Source organism: Dromiciops gliroides, chromosome 1 (assembly GCF_019393635.1).
Source record: "Dromiciops gliroides isolate mDroGli1 chromosome 1, mDroGli1.pri, whole genome shotgun sequence".
Taxonomy (NCBI): Eukaryota; Metazoa; Chordata; class Mammalia; order Microbiotheria; family Microbiotheriidae; genus Dromiciops; species Dromiciops gliroides.
The window spans coordinates 159830616-159854656 of NC_057861.1; the positions used below are offsets into that span (position 1 = coordinate 159830616).

The 24041-nt window shown below is 38.6% G+C and overlaps 1 protein-coding gene across 1 annotated transcript in view; it reads left to right on the forward strand.

The window, feature by feature from the left end:
• Nucleotides 1–24041, forward strand: part of GMDS (GDP-mannose 4,6-dehydratase) — an 803594-nt gene that overhangs the window by 662654 nt on the left and 116899 nt on the right. Inside the window, exon 9 of the mRNA XM_043975422.1 lies at nucleotides 9841–9937. Within this exon, the coding sequence (XP_043831357.1) occupies nucleotides 9841–9937 (97 nt within the window). The remainder of the gene's footprint in view (nucleotides 1–9840; nucleotides 9938–24041) is intronic.

Consider the following 24041-nt stretch of genomic DNA (forward strand, 5'->3'; position numbering starts at 1 on the left):
TTCTTAACTGTTTTTCTCCTATCTACTTAATGGGGTTCCTAACATTTAATATCATGCTTAACACTATTATTTTTAATGTTTTTTATTGTTATTTAATGCTTATTGAGTCACACCAATGTATAAAATTGCCTTCTACAGAACTCCTGCCCAGTGGGTTTGGACTCCAAATTAGTGGGTTTCATTTCCTGTTAATTAGCTGAATCTTATACTCCCAGTCAAGCCACCTCCATTTCATTAACATTGAAGCACAGTTTCAAGTCATAATATTACTTGTTAGGACAAGTTAGCTGTTACCTTTTGCTTGTTAATACAAGTGTTTCAAGTATTGTTGTAATTGAAGGGTTTTGGCCCTTGGCCCAAACTTTTGCTCACCGGCCTCAATCAGGACTGTTAGAAAAAGGAAAATGAATTTGGCCAGCTCTGATTAGATTTTTTTTTTTTTTGCTTTTACCTGTTAACAGTTTCATACTCAGTATGATAATATTGTTGACATTAGTTAGATTCCTTCATAGTGGATAGGGGGAGCTAGGAGGTATAGTAGATAGACCACTGGGCTTGGAGTCAGTAAGACAACTTCCTGAGTTCAAATCCAGCCTCAGACACCTGCTAGATGTGTGACCCTGGGCAAGTCATTTAACCTTGTTTGCCTCAGTTTCCTTATCTGTAAAATGAACTGGAGAAGGAAATAGCAAACTACTCCAGTAATCTTTGCAAGATAACCCTAAGTGGAATCATAAATAGTTGGACATAACTGAAAATAACTGAACACCAAGGTAAAGATAGAGTACAGGCCTTGCAGACAGAAAAAATTAGGTTCAAATCCTAGCTGTTTGACCCTAGACAAAGGTCACTTAACTATTCTGAACCTCAGTATTATTATCTGTAAGATGGCAATAATATTAGCACTTACCTCACAAGGTTATTGTGAGGATCAAATGAGATTATTACACACACCTATTTTTGTATATGTGCGTGTGTTACATATAATGTATATAAGACTTTCCAAACCTTAAAACACTATGTAAAAATATGTTATTATTATTACTATTCCTACTACCTAGAACAGAGTAATCCTTAAGCAATATACCTGTTATCCTTTTAGTAGCTTTCACTATGTAGAAACTATCTTTTAAACAAGTTTAGCAGAAAATGGCCACAAAAGACAATGCAACTGAGGGGAGCCATTAAGCCGGCCTTGCTAAAATGTCTATTGTTGGATAATCAAAGGATGTGGATAGATCTGGAGCTGGGAGGGACCACATGTGTGTGCAAATGTATTTTAATTTCCCTATGGAATACTTTCAAAATAGAATACAACTACTGATGGAAGAGTCAGAGTATTTTCTTTACTTTTTCAAGCTTTATTAATTATAAATATTTAGACTGACACTGGTTCAAAAATAAACTTGGGAAGTCTTTATGGGAATTTATAAATCTCCTCTTTATGCCTAAAGTCCATCTCTGTTGAAACCTTTTTCTTAAACACACACATACAGACAGACAGACACACACACACACACACACACACACCAGTCACATCCTCCACGAAGCCTTCTCTGATTCCTCAGCAAGAAATGATCCCTCCCTCCTTGAATCTTTGAGACTGCTCTATTTGGCCTCTCCCATGCCCTTAATTGTTTTCTATCTGATATAATTCTTATTTCTGTACTCTCATTCCTTCTACTAGAATGTAAGCTTCTCGAAAGCAAAAACTTGTCCTTTTTTTTTTTTTTTAATCATTAGGCTCCAGCACAGCACAGGACCTTGTACAGAGAGAACTTAATAAATATTATTGAACTAAGTTGAAGGACAGAGAGATGGTGCATGATTGAAACGAAGACCATGTTTAATTCATTTAACTAAGTCTGAGGTTTTTCACTCATAAAATGAGATAGTTATACTATGTGATCTCCCCCTATGATCCTCCGTTAGATGTATTTGGTGTACACGTCAGCCAGATCTATGCTAAAGCTTAACATCTATCCAAAACAGGAAAGAACAATAAATTCAAAGATTGTGACATGTCTGTCATATGAGTTCTCTGCTCAAAAACAACAATGGCTCCCTGTTGCCCTTAGGATAAAATATATATTCCTTTGCCTGACATTCAAGGTCTTTTATAACCTATCTCATACTGCATTTGCAGCCAACTGCATTTCACACTATAGTACCTCATACATTCTGCTTTCCACCAAACTCAAATACTAGTTATTTATCCAACTGAGTATTTTATGTCCCTTCTCCATGCATCCACAAAAGCCATCTTCCCATACCTGGAATGCTCTATCATGTTTCTTTCAAGTGATTTTTAGCCATTTTTGTTTCCTTTTTTTCTTTTATGTCATATGAATTTTTATTGTTGTGTCTTCTTTTTTTTAAATAAACATTTTTATCCCTCCTTATCTCCCTCCCCTCCCCCATCCCTGAGGCAGTAAGCAATCAGATATGAGTTATATATGTGTGATTATATAAAACATTGCCATATTAATCATTTTGTACAAGAAAACAAATAAAAGAAAAAAATGGAAGAAAGTGAAAAATAGCATGCTTCAGTCTCTGTTCCATCACATCATCTTCTTTGGAGGTAGATAGTATGTTTCATCAATAGTCCTTTGGGATTGTGTTGGATCATTGTATTTTTTAAAATTTTTAAGTCATTCATAGTTCTTCATCAAACAATACTGCTGTCAGGGGCAGCTAGGTGGAGCAGTAGATAAAGCACTGATCCTGGATTCAGGAGGACCTGAGTTCAAATTGGGCCTCAGACACTTGATACTTACTAGCTGTGTGACCCCGGGCAAGTCATTTAACCCTCATTGCACTGTACAAAACAAACAAAAAAAATTTAAAAAACCCAAAAAAACAATATTGCTGTCTCTGTGCACATTGTTTTTTTTGGTTCTGCTCACTTCACTATACATCAGTTCATACAAGTCTTTCCAGGCCTTCCTGTTTCTTTTTTCAGAACTTGTCCTGATACTTTGACCACTGTCCATTGAGGAATGTTTTTTATTCTATTGAATTTGTAACTGGATCTTATAGTTTTTTGTTTGTTTGGTTAGTTTTTTGTGGGGCAATGAGGGTTAAGTGACTTGTCCAGGGTCACACAGCTAGTAAATGTCAAGTGTCTGAGGTCACATTTGAACTCAGGTCCTCCTGAATACAGAGCTGGTGCTTTATCCTGTGGTAAAAAAAAATGAAAGTTTTTTAACAGTCAGGATAACTGAAAGACGCCAGTTTTTTGAAGGACCACCCTTTCGGGGAGGAGACCAATGGCATGAGCTACGCACGCCAGTGCGCCTGCTGCGCATGTCAGACTGCCTGCTACGCACTCGACTTCCAGGGTGTGAGCTTCAAAGACAAGGAGAGAACGGAAGTGGGGCTTTTTCCTGCTCTGCTGGTCTCCTGACTGCGCTGCACAGATTGTCTCTCTCTCTCTCTCTCTCTCTCTCTCTCTCCAAAGGTGGCCTTCGGTTTTGGTGAGTTTTTATAAGGAATATAGACTAAGCTTAGACTTAAGATGATTTGTATTGTGTTTCTACTTTCCTATCCTTCTAATCAACTTCACCTTGTGACTACCATAACAATAAAAGGTCTATCTAGAAAACCAAAAGCTTTTTCCATTTACTAGTCTGGGAGATAAATTAAGGGAAAGGTTAAGTAGGGGAGATTTATGATCTAATATCCAATTTTAAATCTCACAATCCACTGCACCACCTAGCTGTCCCCACTACCATCCAATTTTTTAAAAATCATCTCTGATCTAGCAAACACTCCAATATGTACTGGGCTTAATTTCTGGGTTCTCTGTTCCATTCTATAGTCCCATTAATCAAGTGCCAGGTAATTTTGTGAGTTACTGCTTTGCATAATATATTTTGAAATCTGTCAAAGATCACAGAGTCTAGCTATTGAGCTGTAAAAATCCTTAAAAGTAAATCTATTCCAGGATAGTGGTAGCAACAGAGGAGTGAAGAGAGCATATGTGAAAGATGTTGCAAAGGTAGATTGGCAGGATTTGGCAACAGACTGAATATAGATAATAAGAGAAAGTGAGGAGTATCTTAAATTGTGTCTTGTCCCCTGAGGACTACCATCCCTTCTAGTCAGTATACTAAGTATGTTTATAAGTCACCAGTATCAAGTGTCAATAACAGGAAGTAAGATTGCAAAGAGGAACCTGAAGTCAGGTACAAACTGTCTCAAAGATTAAAGTAGCATAACTTACAAATTATGTCATATATTAACCAAAAATCACATCCTAATAATATATGCCACATCAGAGGAAGCTAAGCTTTGCTGTCAGGGATTTTTTTTTTTTGTCCTAAAATATATAAATATCAGACAAGTTCCAGATATCCACAATAAAACCAGCAACACACCACGTTGACCTGATAACTCTGAGAGGAGGTGGATGTGTTAACTTTGAAATTTTACCACAACTTGGAGATAATTTGCATATGTTAATGAACTAACCCAGCACTGCATTGTGTAAGATTAAGTCTGTTCCTCCAAAACAAAAACAAACACCCTATAAAATAAAACCTCAAACTCCTGCCCCCCCACCCCAGCCCTCTTTCCTCTCCATTAGGTCCATGCTCCTAAGTGCTCCCAACTCTAATCCATGGTTAGTGAGTGATTCTTTGTGTCTCTCCTCCTCTGCCTCCTCGTCCTCACACTCCCTGCCTTCCTTCACCATCCCATCCCCTGTCTCCATGCTGTCTGCCTCTGTACACCTTTTCACCACTACTCTCTGTACATACTCTGTCTGCTTCCCCACCCCTCATACCCACTGTGCCTTATTAAAGTGTGATTGCAGCTTCATTTCTCACTGCCATTGTAAGTACTGATAGAATGGACATGCCTAACCCATGTCATAATTGAGTAAATGAGTTATCAATTCAGCACTAGGAAGATGACGGTACCTTCAACAGTAATAGGAAATGAAGAGTATCTGGAGGGAAAGAGGGAGTTTCGTTTTGAACATGTTGAGTTGAAGGTATGAATAGAACATCTAGTTAGAGATATCAAATAGGCAGTTGGAGAAGCAAGACTGGAAATCAGGAGAGAGGTCAAGACTGGATAAATAGATGTGAGAATTATCATCATAAAGATTTTATTGTTGAGGCAGCTAGCTGGTGTCATGGCTAGAGCACTGGCCCTGGAGTCAGGAGGACCTGAGTTCAAATCCCGCCTCAGGCACTTGACACTTACTAGCTGTGTGACCCTGGGCAAGTCACTTAACCCTCATTGCCCTGCCCTGCCCCCCCCCCCGCCCAAAAGAAAAGATTTTATTGAATTCATGGCAACTGAAATACTATAAAGGGAGAAAAGTGCCCAGGACATAGTTGGGGTGGGGCATACTCAAAATTAAAAGTGACTGATAAAGATTCAGCAAAGGGGAATGAGAATTATGGGTTAGACAGTTAGGAGGACAACCAGGAGAGAGCAGTGTCCCAAAATCTAAGGAGAACACAAAGGCTGCAGAGAAGTCAAAAGGGATAAGGTCTGAGAAAAAGCCATTACATTTGGCCATTATGAGATCATTAGTAACTTTGGACAGAGCAGCAGCAATTGAATGAAGGGATTGGAAGCCAGACTACAGAAGATTTAAGAGTGGGAGAAGAGAGGAAGTAGAGCTGGTAATCTTAGATATCTTTTTCAAGGAGTATAAATATTCCCAGTTAAGTTTGATGTATCTACACCAAACTGTGTGAATGTGTGTGTGTGTGTGTGTGTGTGTGTATTTAACCCTCCTTTGCCCATTTTAGATAAGAATAAAGTGCATCTGAGCCTCACTCCCTCCACATTTGTCCAAATTATGACAAATACTCCAAGGTCCTCCTTCCTTCTTTTTTACACTGGTGTAGGCCTCCTTATACCCTTCCTTCTACTTCTCCTTTTAAACCCCACAGAAAAGAACCACTCCCCCCTCCACCCACAACCTCTTCTTTTTCCTTTCTAAACTCCTTCAGTCCCTTTTGAAAACATTGAAGTTTGGAAAGAACACTTGTTTCTTCTCCCTCTTTAAAAATGTTAGCTCTATATCATCATACAGGTACTTACTTCCATTTGCTCAAATAAATTTACCTTTTTTATTTTCTCTGGACTGTTGTATTGGTATATCAGAGTTCCTACTCAGCAATGATCTGTCTCTTCATCAAAATGCTTGAAGATCCCCTTTTCCATTAAGGGTCTATTTTTTTCCCTGTAGGATTATACTCAGTTTTGACAGGGTAAGTTATTTGTCGAGATATCAACCTATATCTCTTACCTTTTGTAATATCGTATTCCAAGTGTCTGAGGCCAGATTTGAACTCAGGTCTTCCTGAATCCAGGACCGGTACTTTATCCACTGCAGCACCTAGCTGCCCTGATATCCTCTTCTTCTAATAGAAACTGCCAGGTCTTATGAGATCCAGACTATAATTCCTTAATACTTGAACTGTTTCCTTCTGGATGCTTCCAATATTTTTTTTTTCTTTGACATGAGAGCTTTGGGTTTTGCCTAGAACAGTCCTAGGACTTTCCTTTTGGACTTCTTTTTAGGAGGTGATCAGTGGGTTCTTTCTGTCCTTGTTTTGCCCCCTGTTTATAATAGATCTGGGCCATTTTTATTTATGATTTATTGAAATGGGATTTTGAGGCCTTTTTTTTCTGGGTTTGCTAGTTATAGTTTTTCAAGAACCCAGTGATTCTTAAACTCTCCTTCCTTTATGTTTTCCAAGTCAGTTATTTTTTTATACTAGATATCCTATGTTTTTTTTCTTTTTAAAAATTTTTTATCAGTTCTGTTGTATTATTTCTTGCTCTCTTATGAAATCTTTTATTTTTATGGTCTATTATAATTTTCAGGAATTCCATTTCTTGGTAAAATTTACCATTTTCTCTTCTAAACTATTCATTCTCCATCTAGTTCTTTCTTTAAGATCTTTTATTTCATTTATTTTATCTCTTGCTTCATTTCTTCTAGATATTCATGTAGTCACTGTGGAAAATCCATTTTTTCCCTTTAATCTCTTCTTACAGCTATTATGAAGCTAGATTTGCATTATTATTTTTTTAATGCTGGTTGATGTTTTCTTTGATTTATTTATCTCTCCAGCTTTAAATGCTGAATTGGTTCTTTATGCTACGTCCAAGGTCCCTGCTGCATTTTTGAGTGGGATAGTCTGCCCTGCATGGTTTACCTAGTTTTTTTATTGACCTCCATCTCTAGGATTGGGACCCTTCTTTGCCTCTTGGAACTTTGAGGTCAGGGGTGCCAAGTCTTCAGGTGCCCCTCAATGTCTTAGTAAGGTATTAAGGTACTATAATGGTTCCTGGCCTCTGCTGGCCTCTGCTACTCCCCCAGATTTCCAAGGTCTACTCCCCTGAGACTTTCTGACCATCCTGATGATTTCTCAGGAGAACCTTATGCTCTAGATCTCTCTGCCCCTCTGGACATAGATCCTTTCAGGCTTCATACATCCCTGGTTTTCTTTGCCTTGCTGATGCTTGTTTTGCTTGGGTTCAGACCTTATCTATTGCCCCTTATGGATGACCTTTTTTCCCTTCTTTTTTTGGCAATTCTAGGATGAAAAAAAAAATCATTCTTATTGGATCTCTTAATCACTATTTCAGCCTTGTATGACCTTCAGGGTTTTGCTGGATTTGTTGTGTTGGAGCCATAGTGGAATTAGGCATCTATCTTAGCAAGAAGTCCTAGGGGAAAGTTCCTAACCAAATTATGGATCACAAAGGACAGAATAAATGATTTTGATTACATGAAACTGAAAAACTCTTAAATGAACAAAAATAATGTAACTAAGAGAAGGAAGCTATCAATTAGGGAAAAACCTTTGTATCAAATATCTCATGAGTATTTGACATCCAGGATCTATAGGAAATGAACACAAATTTCTATTGAACCAAGATCCATTCCTTATCAGTTAAGTAAATGAAAGGAGATGAACAAACACTTTTCAAAAGTAGAATGGGAAACTATTAATAAACATATAAAATAAGGCTTCTTAAACTGGGATCCATAGACCCCTTAGGATCCATAGGCAGTTTTCAGGGGGTCCATGCACTTATATGGAAAAAAAAATGCATCTTCATTTTCACTAAGCTCTGTCTGAAATTTAGTATTTCCTTTCATTATAAATGTAGGCAGAAAACATACTTCTTAGGAGAGATCCACAGGCTTCATCAGACTAGCACACACATACACACACACACATACATAGACACAAGAAAACTTTTACATTAAAATAAAAAACATTCCAAATAAACTAATAATGAGAGAAATACAAACCAAAACTATCCTGGGGTTTCACCTCATATGTAGCAAATTGGCAAAGATGACAAAAGATAGGGATAATCACATAATGAGTCAGTACTCAAGCCAAAAACAGAATCCTTGAGTCCTAACTCTGTTCTCTTCTCTGAAACATACCATGGGCTCTGAGAACATTAGACTCAAGTGAGGATCCACGTTTCTTAGGGCACCTGTGAATCATTTAACTACAGTCATGTAATTTATTTAATGTTCCAATTGCTTCATTTGACCCTCAATTTGACTCTGATCTATGGGGGTGTATATAATTTTCTTGTTTTCTTCTCAAGATTTGTCTCCAGCAGGGGTATTAAACCAAACAAGTCTTGAAAATAAGCATCAGGAAAATAAAATAAAATAAATTTACTTGATAATTTTGTTGTATATTTGAAAGGAATAGCAAGTTGTGCATAGGAAATTTGCAGTTTCACGTACAATCATCTTTTTTATTGTATTGTTTTGAAAATGCTTGTTTTATTCCATAAATTAAAATATAAAAATAAAATATAGGAGATAAGAAAATAAGCATCAGAATTCAAGTGAAACCCAAGTTTTGTGGTTTTCTTTATTCTTTTTTTTTTTGGCTAAATGACTTAATTTTCAAAATAAACACAAGATTATTAAGTGTCAGCTAGTATCTGGGCTTGAGGTTTATCTGTATGATTTGCTTTTGTCTGTGTAAGACATTAGGGCACTTCAAAACAGTGTACTCGTGTGTACTTGTGTACTTGCTATTTAAAAGAGTAAATGGGGGCAGCTAGGTGGCGCAGAGGATAGAGCACCGGCCCTGGAGTCAGGAGTACCTGAGTTCAAATCTGGCCTCAGACACTTGACCCTTACTAGCTGTGTGACCCTGGGCAAGTCACTTAACCCTCATTGCCCTGCCCCCCCCCCAAAAGGTGGCTGGTTTATGAAAGAAAAAAATTAAAGAGAATTATTGTAAGAATTATTATAAGAATTGAGAGGAGGGAGAGGGGGGAGAGAGGGAAGGATAGAAGGAGGGAGAGAGGGAGGGAGAGAGGAAGAGAGAGAGAGGGAAAGAGAGGGAGAGAGAGAACATTGATTGGGAAAGCAATCAGTGAGGTCTGTTCCAGATGGAAATAATCGAAAGTTTCAAAGAAATTGCATAAAATGAACAAAACTTCTTTTAAAATTTCAGCTTGAAGGGTGGCTACCCCCAAAATGAATAAAGTCTCTAAAGAAAAGTGGAGCATTTGAACTATCAGAAAAAGTGACTGCTAATCTTATCTGCTGACTTGTAAATCTTAAATGCCCCATGTTTTCTTTTAATTTTTTTTAAAGAAAGAATTGCCCCGCCAAAAAAAGAAAAAAGTATTCAGAAGGGCATCAGAAATTATTGTTGCTACATACTGTCTAATCAAAATGCTGCGTTTATTTCTTTGCCCAATGAACCTTTAGAATCTGAGAGGAGGTAGAGGCACATACATCGTGTGTGCCAAATGCCGCTGAGATCAGAGCACAGAAGCAATTAGAAACTGATTAAGAATTTATCTTCTTTACAGGTGGGAAGGAAAGAATGAGAATGAGGTGGGTCGGTGTAAGGAGACCGGCAAGATCCACGTGACTGTAGATCTCAAGTATTACCGGCCAACTGAAGTGGTAAGAATGATCTCTTGCGGCCAAGTAATTTAATCACTTAGCCAACAAATTGCTGCATTTGGCTAGCTGTCTGTGAAAATGGTCTAAGTGAACTCCTGCTGCCAGCCTTCAAAAGCACTCCATTCAGTTCCCTGGCTAACACTCCTCTGCTGGCATTTCCCATATCAGAACAGAATGGAGTCAGTTGGAGATGAGATAATCCTCTCTCCTTCCACAAAATGCATTGCCCTGGGTTGGAATGGAAGATCAGGGTGTCCTGGAAGAACAGGGCATACCACATAGGTGTTTGCTGGGAATAAGAATCATCCATATTTCAAAGCTATGCTGGTTTTTAGAGGTCTACTAATTGTCAGAAAATAGTGTTCTACTTTCCTAAACTCAACCAAACTTGAGTCTTCTTTCAATCGGAAACTGCACTGAAATTATTTAAGAATATCAATGAAATGGTGAGAGTTGGGTGATGCAAAACACATATGAGAGATACCTGAATATAATATGAAGCAGTAGATTTGGGGTTAAGTGAGTCCAAATTTGATAGATTTGTTGGAAGGCATGCTAAACTGTGAGATTCCCATCATTTGGAAAGTGTTTTATTTGGGTTTTGAATTATGCATTATATTGATATGTCTTTCAGGGCCAAATTCTGATTTCAGCTGTATCCAACAGGGAAGGGGGAATCTCCCATTGGGGTGAACTGAAAGGAAACCTAGCTAACTCTTTAACACACTTCAGAATGTTCTGTTTCTAGCAAAAGAGTAAACACATTTAACGTATCTGTATATGCTGGAGGAAAGGAAAGGAAATGCCCAGCACTTAATTTGTAGGGGTGTAGTGTCAGCGCATTGTACTGGTATGGGGAGTTGTCCAGGTCTTTGACAAACATCGAACAATTGTTCACTGTGCATTTGGAGAGTGGGTGTGCCAAGAAAAGGATGTGCTCTGTCTCCTGGGGAGGAAGATACCCGCCGTACTGCTGCTGACGCAGCGTCAACTGTCTGAAGAGCCATTGAGTCTCCCTGGCATTCTCTTCCTGATTGGAACGAGGTGCCACAAGGGTGTAGTTGTCCTGAGAGTTGCAAAAAAATCACCAAGCGTGAGCACACGCACATGCACACACGAACACAAAAGCACACACTTTTCCCCCAATATGCACTCAAGTAAATAATGCATTTCAATTTAGGGAGTGACCAAGCATACAAAATGAATAACCTCTCTAAATGTAACGTGCAAAAATCAGAAGATCCAACAGAAAAGCCACTCCTTAAAAATACTTAAATGTGGCAACACCAAAATAGTTTCAAAAGCTAGGAAGTCATTAAGAATGGATTGTCTGTCATTTTTACTTAGGCAAGGTGTGGGATTGATAAGAACACAAAACAAAAGAGATCTCTGGACAGGAAAAGGCCACTTGGCCCAATGAGTCTGTGTTCTTGAAGTCTATATCGACCCCTCTTTCCTGCCTCGCCACCATATCCTCCCTCAATTCCTTTTGTTCATTCAGATGGCATTGTCGTACCTGTTCCACAAATCTAATTACATTTTAGGCCATCTGAACTCACCAGTTGTCCTCTGCTCCAGATGTTTGTTGTTCTTTTGCTGAAATGATTCTTTCCCTGTCTTATCTTTGTTTAATTTCTGGTTTTGATAGCCCTTTTTCATGGCTGTTGTTAAGTCCCTCGGCAGCATCAGCACAGTAATTTAACTCCTTCCACTTAAACTCAGTATTCCATAGGGCAGACTTCTTTTTCCATAGTGCGAGTAAACTTTTAATGTTCTCAGGCTCCTCTCAGAATAACCAGTTTTCTTCAGACTTGGAATCAGGCTAACAGCCTTATGCTGCACTGTCTCCAGGGCGATAATATCCTTCCTGTTGAAAGGTGACCAAAACTGAAACAGCATTGTAAATGAGCTCTTACTTGTGTACTGTACAGTAATAACCAACGAATGTCTAGCCTCACAAGGTACAGAAATCCTTTTCAGCTAAACCCTGAAAAGCAGTGAAGCTTATCTAGAGTTTATCAGAATGCAAAGTGAGGTAGCATTGAATTCTCCCAAGTCTATAAAGCACATTCTTCATTGTTAAGCTGGGCTTATACATGTAGCAGGCCTTTCTTCCTCCCTCCTAGGAATTTCCAGGAGTTCCTTTTCTCAGTTAAGTGTAGTCCATAAATCTCTAGCACCTCAGGGTACCCTGGACCCAGAGGCTTACTCCAGAACCTCTCAAGAGTAGGGTACTTGGGCATGCACCCCAGATTCAGAAGCCAACTCTCTAATGTTAAATACCTGCACATGACTGATAGACTAGAACCAAGAGGGAGACTTTTTTGGGGGAGATGGGAACTTCTGAGTTCTTAATCTAAGAGAACATAAAGTGCTTTTCTATAAAAGCCCTGCAAGGTTTGGTAACGCAAATAATTTGTCCTCGTTTTGTAAGTGATGCTCCTCAGAGAAGTGACATGATTTGTCAAAAGTCCCATGGCTAATAAATATCAGAGCTGGAATTTGATCCAGATCCAGGTCCACCATTCTGCCTCTCCAAAAGCAAACCAATGTTAAAATAAAGAGAATCAGAGTTTTATGCAAATTATCATTCTTTTAAATTTCATTTATTTATTTATTTTTGCAGGGCACTGAGGGTTAAGTGACTTCCCCAGGGTCACACAGTTAGTGTCAAGTGTCTGGGGACAGATTTGAACTCAAGTCCTCCTAAATCCAGGGCCAGTGCTTTATCCACTTTGCCACCTAGCTGCCCCTCAAATTATCATTTAAGAAAGTAGGTACCTACTATGTGCTAGGAGCTGGAGAAGTTATGAAACAATTACAGCTGTCGCTGCATAGTTCCTGTATTCATGAAGTTGACAATCAAGCAAGGAGATGTGCAATGTACACAAATAATTTTAATGCAAAAATAATACATGATTAGTGCACAGTAGAGATGCATACAAAATGGGGATAAGGGCTGGGGGTGGAGGTGGGGGGTTGAGCCCCAAGAAGCAAAGGATTTATGGACATTATAGGTGAACTGACATATTTGAGCTGAGCTCAGAAAGTCATTTGGAAAAAACAATTTGGGGGCACCTAACATTTGATTTTACTAGTGGAGGAAACCCCCACTGAGGAAACTATCTGTAACAATACAACTTGTTGCCTGTCCTGAACTTAAAGTCTTAGAGAGTTGTCCAAGCCACTAAGAGGGTAATCACTTGCCCAGCATCCCATAACCAGTATGTGTCAGAAGCAAGACTTGAGTCAAAGTCTTTCAGACACCAAGGCTACCTCACTATGCACTATACGAGGCTTTTCCCCTGTAACATTTTTTTTTTTGCGGGGCAATGAGGGTTAAGTGACTTGCCCAAGGTCACACAGCTAGTAAGTGTCAAGTGTCTGAGGTCAGATTTGAACTCAGGTCCTCCTGAATCCAGGGCTGGTGCTTTATCCACTGTGCCACCTAGCTGTCCCCCTGTAACTCTTTTTTTTTTTTTTTTTCATAAGTAGACTATGTGAGAAGGTGAATTTGACATTCTCATTCTCAGTGAATACTGGTTCCCCTTAATGTTGAACCCTCAAGCATAATGTGTCACTTAAATGACTAGATAAATATTGTTACCACTCTGCTTTGGATAAACCCATTTCATATCAGTGTTATTTATAATGAGTTCATGGTATTCTCTTAGGTGAATTTGAAAATGCAAATAAAAGATAAAACTATTGAACCACACAATATGACATACAAACATTTTCTTAAGCTTTTGCCAGGAATTTGATGTTAAAATATTATTTGTGACATGGATTGGGTGGGCAGTGTGTTGTACAGGGAACCATATGTCTCTCTTCTTATTCTTAAGTGCTAAAGCATAAGGGATATGGCTCTTTAGAATTCCTGTCAGAAATTAAAAAGTGATTCTTTTTATTTGATCAAGTGAGTTTTGTTTCTCTAGATCAATTTGAAATATCAGATACCTTCAGGAAATAGTAATAAAATGAAGTAGTTTTGTGTGGTGTCTCAAGGTTCTTTCAGTTCAACTAAAGTGCACAAACCTAGGGAAAAGGTGAATATTTTAAGACTACTTTATTCCATATGTTTTGCATTGTCAGTGACCCTTTGCTGAGTCATTGTCATTATTTCTTTGTTTTGTTGTTGATGGGGCAATGAGGATTGAGTGACTTTCCCAGAGTCACACAGCTAGTGGGTGTCAGGTGTCTTGAGGCCGGATTTGAACTCGGGTCCTCCTGAATCCAGGGTCGGTGCTTTATCCACTGTGCCACCTAGCTGCCCCCATTGTCATTATTTCTTGTTGCATGAGGATTTTGAGAGAAAGTCCAGTCAATGTTATATGTAACTACATCAGTTATATGGCTGATATATAGATACTGTGTATTCTCTGAATATTACTATACATATAATTTACTCATACAGCAAAGGTCTTAATGAATCCTAATTGGGAGAAAGAATTGAAACTAAAAAAAGCCTTCTTTAAGCTAGTGACCTTCTTTAATTAACACAAGTACTTGCTGCTTGCAAAGCACTTCTGCTGCAATTTAGATCAAATTAAGGGGAAAATAATCATTTGAGTGGTGTTTTCTTCACACTCTGAAGTGGCTATGATGGACTGCGGTTAACTCATTTAAAGCATCATCATCCCTTTCTTTTATTGCATATAGCAGCAAACCTTGCACTTATTCTTTGAATAAAAAAATAGTCTACCCTGTAACTCTTAATAAGGCAGTGGATTAGTATTAAACTTAGTAGACTAGTAGCAATATCACATAGCAGGAATTCCTTTATTGCATTCATTTTTCCCCACCCAGATTTACTTCCTGCAGTGTAGTGTCACCTGCGTGAAAGTGTCTAGGTGATGCAGTAGACACAGTGCAGGGCCTGGAGTCAGGATGACTGCAAGTCTGGCCTCAGAAACTTCCTAGCTGTGTGACCCTGGACAAGTCACTTAACCTGTCTCCCTCAATTTCCATAGCCATAAAATAGTGATAATCACAGCACCCATCTCCCAGGGTCATAATGATGATAAAATGAGATAATATTGGTAAAACATTTGCAAACCTTAAAGTGCTATATTAGTGCTAACTTGTGGGTGTGTGGATGTGTGGTTAGTCTGGGTTAAGTGACTTTCTCAGGGTCACGCAGCTAGTAGCCTGTATTCTATCCACTGTACCACCTAGCTGCCTCTGACTAGCTAGTATTATTATAATCTGTGTCTTTTGTTTCCTTATTACATGGATATCCTTGAAAGTTTTACAACTCAACAAGTTTAATTTTTTTTTGTCCTGAAGCAGTGGCATCTGTGTGAAGGTTGTCACTAAACTTTAAGTACTAATGAATTAGAGGCACTCTTTTTTGTTTTGTTTTGGTTTGGTTTTTGTTATTTTGTGGGTCATTTAAGGTTAAGTGACTTGCCCAGGGTCACACAGCTAGTGAGTGTCAAGTGTCTGAGGCCTGATTTGAACTCAGGTCCTCCTGAATCCAAGGCCAGTGCTTTATCCACTGCGACACCTAGCTGTCCCTTAGAGGTACTCTTAATCCTGGAAATTTTCATGAATTTCTCAGTGACTAGACTTCTACTTTTGAAAATGCCAGTATATAAGTGAAACTGTTGTGGAATTTTAGGAGGGACCCAAGAGGGTCCTTTGTCACCAATCTAGGCTCAGAAATAAATAAAATTTAATTTGGGAGGTGGGGGGGGGCGCGGTCTTTGTTCACTTCTCCCACATTCCCCAAAGGTTTAGGACCTAATAAGGGAATTACACATATCAATCAAAGCTGAAAACAAAATAAAATCAAGTTTTCTGACTACTAAAATCTGCTTCACTTATTTTGTTTTGTTTCGGTTTTCTGGTTCATTTTATTACAAATACTACTTATGTAGCACTTGCAAATCACTTTATAAAAATTAATTCATTTTAGCTTCACAAACCCAGGGAGTTAGATGCTATCATTATCCCCCTTTTTACAGATGAAGAAAACTGAGATAGCAAGAAGTTAAGTGACTTGCTCAGGGTCACACATATAGTGAGTGTCTGAAGCAGGATTTATACCCAATCTTTCCTGATTTCAGGTCCAGAGTTCTATCTACTGTACTACCTAGCTGATATCAGTGGTATGGGGGGGGTGGTGGTGGTGGGGGAATGTAGTAATTATGTAATTTAAAAATTATAAACCTTAAAATATACTAAATAAGTTATGAATGTTCTTATTAGTAAAATAGTATTATGCATTTCTATGACTTTTTGATTTAGTAGAAGGGATGGAAGACTGAAATAGTTGTTTTATTTCTGTCTTTCTCATGTATAAAATGAAAGGGTCATTTTTCCAAGGTCCCTTCCAGCTCTAAAATTCCGTGCCATATTCATTGATTATCCTAATGTGTCAAGTCCCTGGACATTACAGAGGATCTGAAAAAGACCTTATAGGCCATTTTATAGATAAGGAAATTGATGCCCAGAAAAATTAAGTGACTTTCCCAACATAATTAAAGTAGTAAGTAGCAGAGACAAGATTCAAAACCAGCTTCTGTAACTTCAACATCCATTCCACCATACCCCATTGCCTTACATTAAGTAAATAACCAGTATGCAGTAGGCCTTTGTTTCTGTATAGCATTTTAGGAAATCATTCACAAACCAAGTCTGAATCCTACAGTCCTTTAAAAAGAGAGAGAGAGATAAGAATCTGGATGATAATCCTACAAGCTGATTTTTGCAATAATTTCTGCTTGATGCCATTTATGTTCCAACTTCACATTCTCCTGATTTCATTGTTATTATTTAGTCTGTTTTCAGCTTTACTGTTCTTTAGCTACTTAGATATCTTACTTTGGGTGTACCTAATCCTCTATAGATATTAGAAGGGATAGTGGTCCAGATGTAACACCATGGAAGTAATAACTTCACAGGAATCCAACATGTTAGTTAAAACAACACCTTCCTCCAATAAAAACATGTTGCCCCTTTCTAATCAAATTACCATAGGCTTGTCGAGTTGTTCACTCTCAGAACTGTTTCTAATATTTTTCCATAAATGATGTTAAGTTAACTGGCCTGTAATTACTTGCTCTATCTCATATCCCTGTTTAGAATAATGGTATTTAACACTTTCCAGATCTCAGGAATTTGATCTGTCATCAGAGGACTTGTATAAATATCAGTTAGGACTTCCCTCATTTCCATCTTTGTATCTTAGGGAAGAGAAATCTTAGATAGCCTATATGTTCATCAAGCTGGCCCTTTTTTCTCTCCTAGATGTGTCTCTTTTTATTCCTCCTACAATTATTCCCATTGGTGTCTCACACTTCCCTTCCTTTCGTGGGAAATAAGATCCTTTGCACAGTATCTCTTCATCTTTTCCAACTTTGTTAGACAGAAGCTAGCTAATCTTCCTTTCCTGAAATCTCTGGCCCCCAATTCTCTAATCCTGCCCTTCCAATACTTGTTTTTCTTCCTTTAACTGGTGGGGGCAGGGATGAATGGTAGAGACAGAAGGAGGAGAAAACCAAGAAGCAAAATGTATCTTCTTTATGTTATTCTCATTTACAAAATGAAGGGGCTCAATCAGATGATTCCTAAGGTCTCATCTAGCTCTCAAAGGCTGTAATTCTATAACTACAAAATGTGCAGTGCCTACAAACTTCACTGTTTTGGAATGTTGTTTCTAATGTATCATCATAATTCATCCCTTTTTATCGTTATCCTCTTAACTTCTCCCGGATCATTTTTTATAAATAGTTTATATTTTTGAAGCATTGTTTATATACTTTTAAGCCCCCTACTTAGGCTCCTCACACTAATCTTTACATCCCTTCTTAACCACATTGGCCTGTCTTGCCCTTTTCCCAATGTGGACTTAACCGGGAGAGCTTTAAGTTTCAGTCTCTTCAAGTGTTTCTTAAATATTTCACTGTATGTTTCCCATACTTCTTAGGATTGCCATCAAAACCCCCAGGGGCATATCACATTCCTCCTAAAGTCAAATGCATTTGTGTTGTTTCCTCTGGTGCTATTCCTCTCAAGAGCATTTCATCTCTAATGAAATAGTAATCATGTACCAGATTCAACTTCCCCAAATCCCTGGCATTTTTCATTGAAGAGTCTTTTCTTATGATTAGATCCAGGGTGGAATGGTGGCAGTCAAGGCTCTAAAACCTTTATGAACAAGGGAGCCTACTCTACTTTTCTTTACACGAAATTATTTGTGGTTTTCCCTGAAAAATTGGGGGTTTCTTCAGTATAAACACTGTATGTACATTGTGCACATTAGTGGTAATTTATTTACACTAAAGGGGAATACCTCGTAAAATTTGCATCTCTGTAAGCACACTTGCTGTTTGTGTAAACAGTCTTCTCTAATGAGCATTGCTTCACCAGATTGACTTCCTTAGAGTTTCCCATTATCTACAGAGCTGTTTGCAGGATTCTTCATTGTGCTGGAAATATTAGACCATCTGACAATTTCTTCCTTAGAAAGTATGATTCATTTTTTTGAGTTCAGTTTTTATTTAAACTCTCTCTAGTGCAGGTCATCCAAAGTATCGCATGGCTTTGGGGAGGCTCATCCATCAAAGATATTATTACCTATCTCCTACTTACTTTACGTCTCTATCCAATAAAATCTGTTCTGGAATTTGCAAACCCCGTGGTCTTTTTTTTTTTTTAAACAAATTCAGCTATGTTCTTTCTAGCCTGGAAAATCCATATATATCTTTCTAAATAATTTCAGTTCGACCATCTTGTATTTTTCCTGCTCTTGGTGATTTTATAGGTAGTAAAACTTGTGAGTATATTGCTTTTGAGTCTCCTAAATGCTAATCACCCCATGCCAAAGTAGATTGGCCTATAGTTCACTTACCATCAGTGGACACATTGAAATTTAAAACTTCAAAGGGTTAGGTAGTGTATCTTTATTTACACTGGGGCCCTTTTAGACTTACACCCTCCTAACCATCCCTGAGGCAGATTTCTTTCTTCATTGTGACATTGGCAGTCAAAGGCCTGGGACTTGTATGGTTGCCACTGGCAGAAATAGCACCAATGTGGTGTAGCCACACTAGATTGTTTTCCTTCCATAATCAACTGCCCTGGCCTGTCTCTTAGACAATTAATTACAGTGCTTGCCCAACAAGGATCTGACACTGTTCAGCTCCTAGACACAAATAGAAATCTTTGCTGGGAATGATTCCAAAACTTACCTTACAAACTGCAGTGGGCTGCCATTTACACAGTGTTATGGTAATGTCCATAATTGCTTGGGTAATGTAGGTGTGCCCAGCTTTAAGAAAATCTGGTCTTTGAAAAATCTAAACAAAGATTAATACACTAAGGAATGCTTGGTCTTTTAAAGAGCCTTCATTTTACAAGCCATTTCAGTGCAAGATTCTTTTAGACAGTAAACTCCTCTAGTACATTTAAAATAAAATTTTATTTACACTCAACTTGACAGAAAGAGATCCATTGTATAAGGTCCAGAACACTTGTGTCAGTAGGACGGTAGTGAATGGTGGGGGGTTTTTTAAACCTGTTTTCTCTTGTCACCATCATGTACATTTGTCCAGCCTTATCCACTTTGAAAAAGTAGGTTAACAGTTCCTAGATTCTACCCTATGTTTCTTAGCACTTTTGCCCAGAGGGCCCAGGATCAAACTAAAGTATCCTGTAACCTAGGTAATTATATCCTGCCTTTAGTTTTCCCCATGGATTCATTGACTGCAGAAGTCATTTTCACTTCTGAGGCCAAACCTTTAAATGTTGATGTGCAATCAGATGGCTACAACTCTTTCTGCAGTGGGCTAGGTATTCACAGAAGGGAAGAAGTCCCTGTAGTTAGTTGGTGCGTCTGTGTTCAGTTTGCAAAGCATTTTGAATTTTCATAGATGAAAGAGACACCATAAATATATAGTACCTAATGCTGTATATTCTTTTTATTACTGTCATCATCATTAATCATTGTGATTATCATTATACTCCTGAAACTTGCTCGTTTACATCCAGACTGGGCCCCCTAGAAGAGTCCTAAAAACTCTTCAGACCGGTCTTCCTCTTTCATTTTGTTTTTGGCCCCACAGCTTCCTTTCTTGTTATATTAGGATAGAGATAGGTACACAAGGACAATAGGAAAAGGCAATAATGACCCACTGACTGACTGTCTACTTCCTAGGATACTGTTTCCTTTCTCAGCATTAGAACCAAAGAGTATGAGGGAAGTAAAAGCATAGTACGTGTATTACCTTGTTTGATCCTCATAGTAAACCCTGTGAGATGGGTATAGTAAATCTCCTCTCTACAGATGAGGAAACTGAGTCTGGGAGAGTTTACATGACACAGCTAGTAAGCATCTGAGGCAGAATTCAGACTTAGATATTCCCGACTCTGGACTTCAGTGACTAAATAATGAAATCTTAGTGTTAGAAGGGGCCTTGGAAGTAATCTAGTATCCATAGCATAAATTCCTTCTTCGATATTCCTGATAAGTTATGATATAACATTAAAATACTTAAAGACCTCCAGAAATGGGACCCTCACTTCCCTTCCAAAGCAATACATTCCTCTTTGGAACATCTCTAACTATTAGGAAGTTTTTCCTTATATAGACTTGGAATCTGTCATTCTTGAACTCTACCACTTGGTTTTACTTTTGCCCTTTGGGGCCAAGCAGAAGAAATTTAATCATATGCCAGCCTTTCCAGTGTTTGAAGATTGTTGTCATGGTCCCCTAAGTCTTCTGCAGCCTAAATATCCTTGATTCTGTGATTTTCAGATAGAATAGTTTCAAGTTCCCTTACCATTCTGGTTGCCTTCCTTTGGACACAATCCAGCTTATCAACATCTCTTATAATATGGTGCTTGGAACCAAGCACAATATTCCAATTCCATTCTGAACAGAGCAGAGTATGGTGGGACTATCATCTCTTTCTTCATGGATGCTATTCTTCTGTTAATGCAGCCTAAAATCAAATTAATCAATCAATAAGCATTTTTAAAGTGTTCCAAGCACCATGCTAAGCACTGGGGAGAATAGAAAAAGGCAAAAGACAGTCTCCCCTCAAGGAGCTCAAACTCTAATGGAGGAGATAACACGCTATATATATGTGTGTGTATGTGTATGTATATGTGTATATTTATATATATGCAAAGCAAATTATATACAGGATAAATAGGAAATAATTAATAGATGGAAGGCTTCCTATAAAAAGTGGGATTTTCGTTGGAATTTAAAGCAAGCCAAGGAAGTCCATTGTTAGAGTGGAAGAGGAGAAGCATTCCAGGCATGGGGGACAGCCAGCGAGGATTTCTGGAGGCAAGAGACAGACTGTCTTGTTTATGGAACAACCAGGAGGCTGAAGAGTACATGTTGAGGAGTAAGGTACAGAAAGACTGGAAAGTGAGGTGGGGGCTAGGTTAAGAAGGGCTTTGAATGCCAAACATAGCATTTTGTATTAGATTCTAGAGGTGATAAGGAGCCATTGGAGTATATTGGGTGTGTGTGGGGGGACATCCAAAGTGATTTTCCTAAAATAATAGGTCTGACCATGTCACCCCACAACTCATTAAGTTCTTTTTGTTTGTTTGTTTGTTTGTTTTTGGTTTTTGTGGGGCAATGGGAGTTAAGTAACTTGCCCAGGGTCACACAGCTAATAAATGTCGTGTCTGAGACTAAATTTGAACTCAGGTCCTCCTGAATCCAGGGCCGGTGCTTTATCCACTGCGCCACCTAGCTTCCCCCAACTCATTAAGTTCTAATGGCTCCCTATTACTCCCAAGATAGAATATAAAATCTTTCCTTTGACTTTTAAAACCCTTCACCACCTGGACCCTTCCAACCTTTCTGGCCTCCTTGCTGCTACGCTGGCCTAGGTGCTTTTCCTTGAACATGACAATCCATCTTCCCACTCTGTGCTTTGTCACCCACTGTCTTCCACACCTGAAGTGTTCTCCCTCCTCGCCTCTGCCACCCAGATTCTCTCAATCCCTGCAGGAAGCTTTTCCTGGGGCTAACCCCATCTCAAAACCTCACTGTCTGTCCTTCCCTCTAACAAATCCTTTCACACGCTTGAACCTTAAGTACATTCTGTTCCTGGCATCCCCCTGCTGCTCCTTTAAGATAACCTTTCCTTTACATGGCATACATCTTGTATGTGCATTTTATTGCAGAGCATTTCTGTACCTGCCTAGAGGGTAAGAACTATGGTTTTGCCTTTCTTGGTATGCCCAATACTTAGCACAGTTCCTGGCAAATAGCAAAGATTTCATAAATGCTTGTTCATTGACTGACTACCAAAATGATATATCCCATTGTTTATTAACATTGAGGTTATAATCCACTCCAATCCCTAAACTTTTTTCCCATGAATTTATTTTCTAGCCTCATCTCCCTTATTCTGTATTTGTATGATTGATTTTTTTTTTTAACCCAGATCCATAACATCCCATCTTGGTTTGGCTACTAGGTCTTTCCATTCTACCTCTGTAATATTTCTCACATCTATTCCCTTATCTCTCTTCTCATTGCTATCACCCCAGGACCAGATTTTATCACCACCTGGGCAGACTAATGCAATATGTCCTAACAGATGTTTGCACTTCCATTCTTTCCTCTACCCTAATCCATATAACCACCATATTAATATTTCTTATACACAAATATGGTTATGTTGGTTCACTACTCAGAAATATTGAATGGCTCCCTGTAAGCCACAGCCTACTAAAGAGAGGCCAAAATCTTTTTGCCTGATGCTCAAGACTTTCTGAGATCTAATGCCTCCCTGCTTTCTAGTTTTAGCTCTAAAAAGTTAGGAGAATGGCCGTGTAAAAGGAATGTAGTACATTATCATGTACTTTTCTACTACTTTACTAGTCAGTCATCAAGTATTTATGAGGTATTTACTATGTTTCAGGGATTGTGCCCATATGCTAGGCAGACAAAGAAAGCCAAAAGCACTCACAGTATAGTAGAGGAGAAACCATGTAATGTGAATACAAGATATATACAATAGAAATGAAAAGTAATCTTGGAACAAAGGTACTAGTACCAGGTAAGACCTCCCCCAAAAGGTAAGTTTTGAGCTGAGACTTGAAGGAAACCAGAGAAGGTAAGATGTGCAGATGAAGAAGGAGAGGATCTCAGGCATGGGGGGCGGGGGGGGGGGTGAAGGGAGTGCAAAGGCATGTTGTCTGGAAATAAAGTGTTAGATGCAAGGACTGGTTAAAAAAAAAGGCTAGTGTAGCTTTTTTCTAGAACATGTGGAAGCAAGCAAATTGTGAAAGGTAGTGGAAAGTAAGGAAGGTACCAGGTCATGTAGAGATTTGAATGCCAAAGAGGAGACTTTATATTTGATCCTGGAGGTAATAGGGAGCCATTTTTTGAGTAGGGAGTTAATAGGGTCAAACCTATGCTTTAGGAAATTCATTTTGATAATGAGTGGAGGAAGGATTGAAGTAGGGAGAGATTTGAGTCAGGGAGACCAATTAGAAGGTTATTTTATTAGTCTAAGTGTAGGTTATAAGGACCTGAACTCAAGTGGTGACAGGAAGAGTAGAGAGTAGATAAGATATGCTCTAAAGATGGAATGACAAGATTTGGCAATAGATCAAATATGTAGCACAAGTGAAGACTGTAAGGATGAAACCAAGGTTACTAGCTCTGAGGGAGGATGGTAGTTTCCTAAACAGTAACAGGAAATTTGGGAAGAAGTGGAGTTTAGGTAGGAGGATAAAGGGTTCTCTTTTGGAAATGTTGAATTTGAAATGCCTACATCCAGTTTGAGATGTCCAAAGGGCAAATGGCTATAGCTCAGAAGTCCAGGGCTTTGGGAATCATCTGCAGAGATAATTGAGCCTGTGGAAGCTGATGAGATCACTAAGGGACAAAGTATAGAGATATAAGAGAAGAGAGCCTGGGACAGAGCCTTGGGGAATACTGTGGTTAGTAACTGTGACATGGATGAAGAGCCAGCAAAGGAGACTGAGAGAGAACAGTTAGATACATGGGAAGAGCACTATTAGAGGGTCATGTCACAAAATCCTTGAGAGGAGAGAATATGTAGGAGGAGATGGTGATCAGCAGTATCAGAACATGAAGAAAGGTCAAGACAGATGAGTA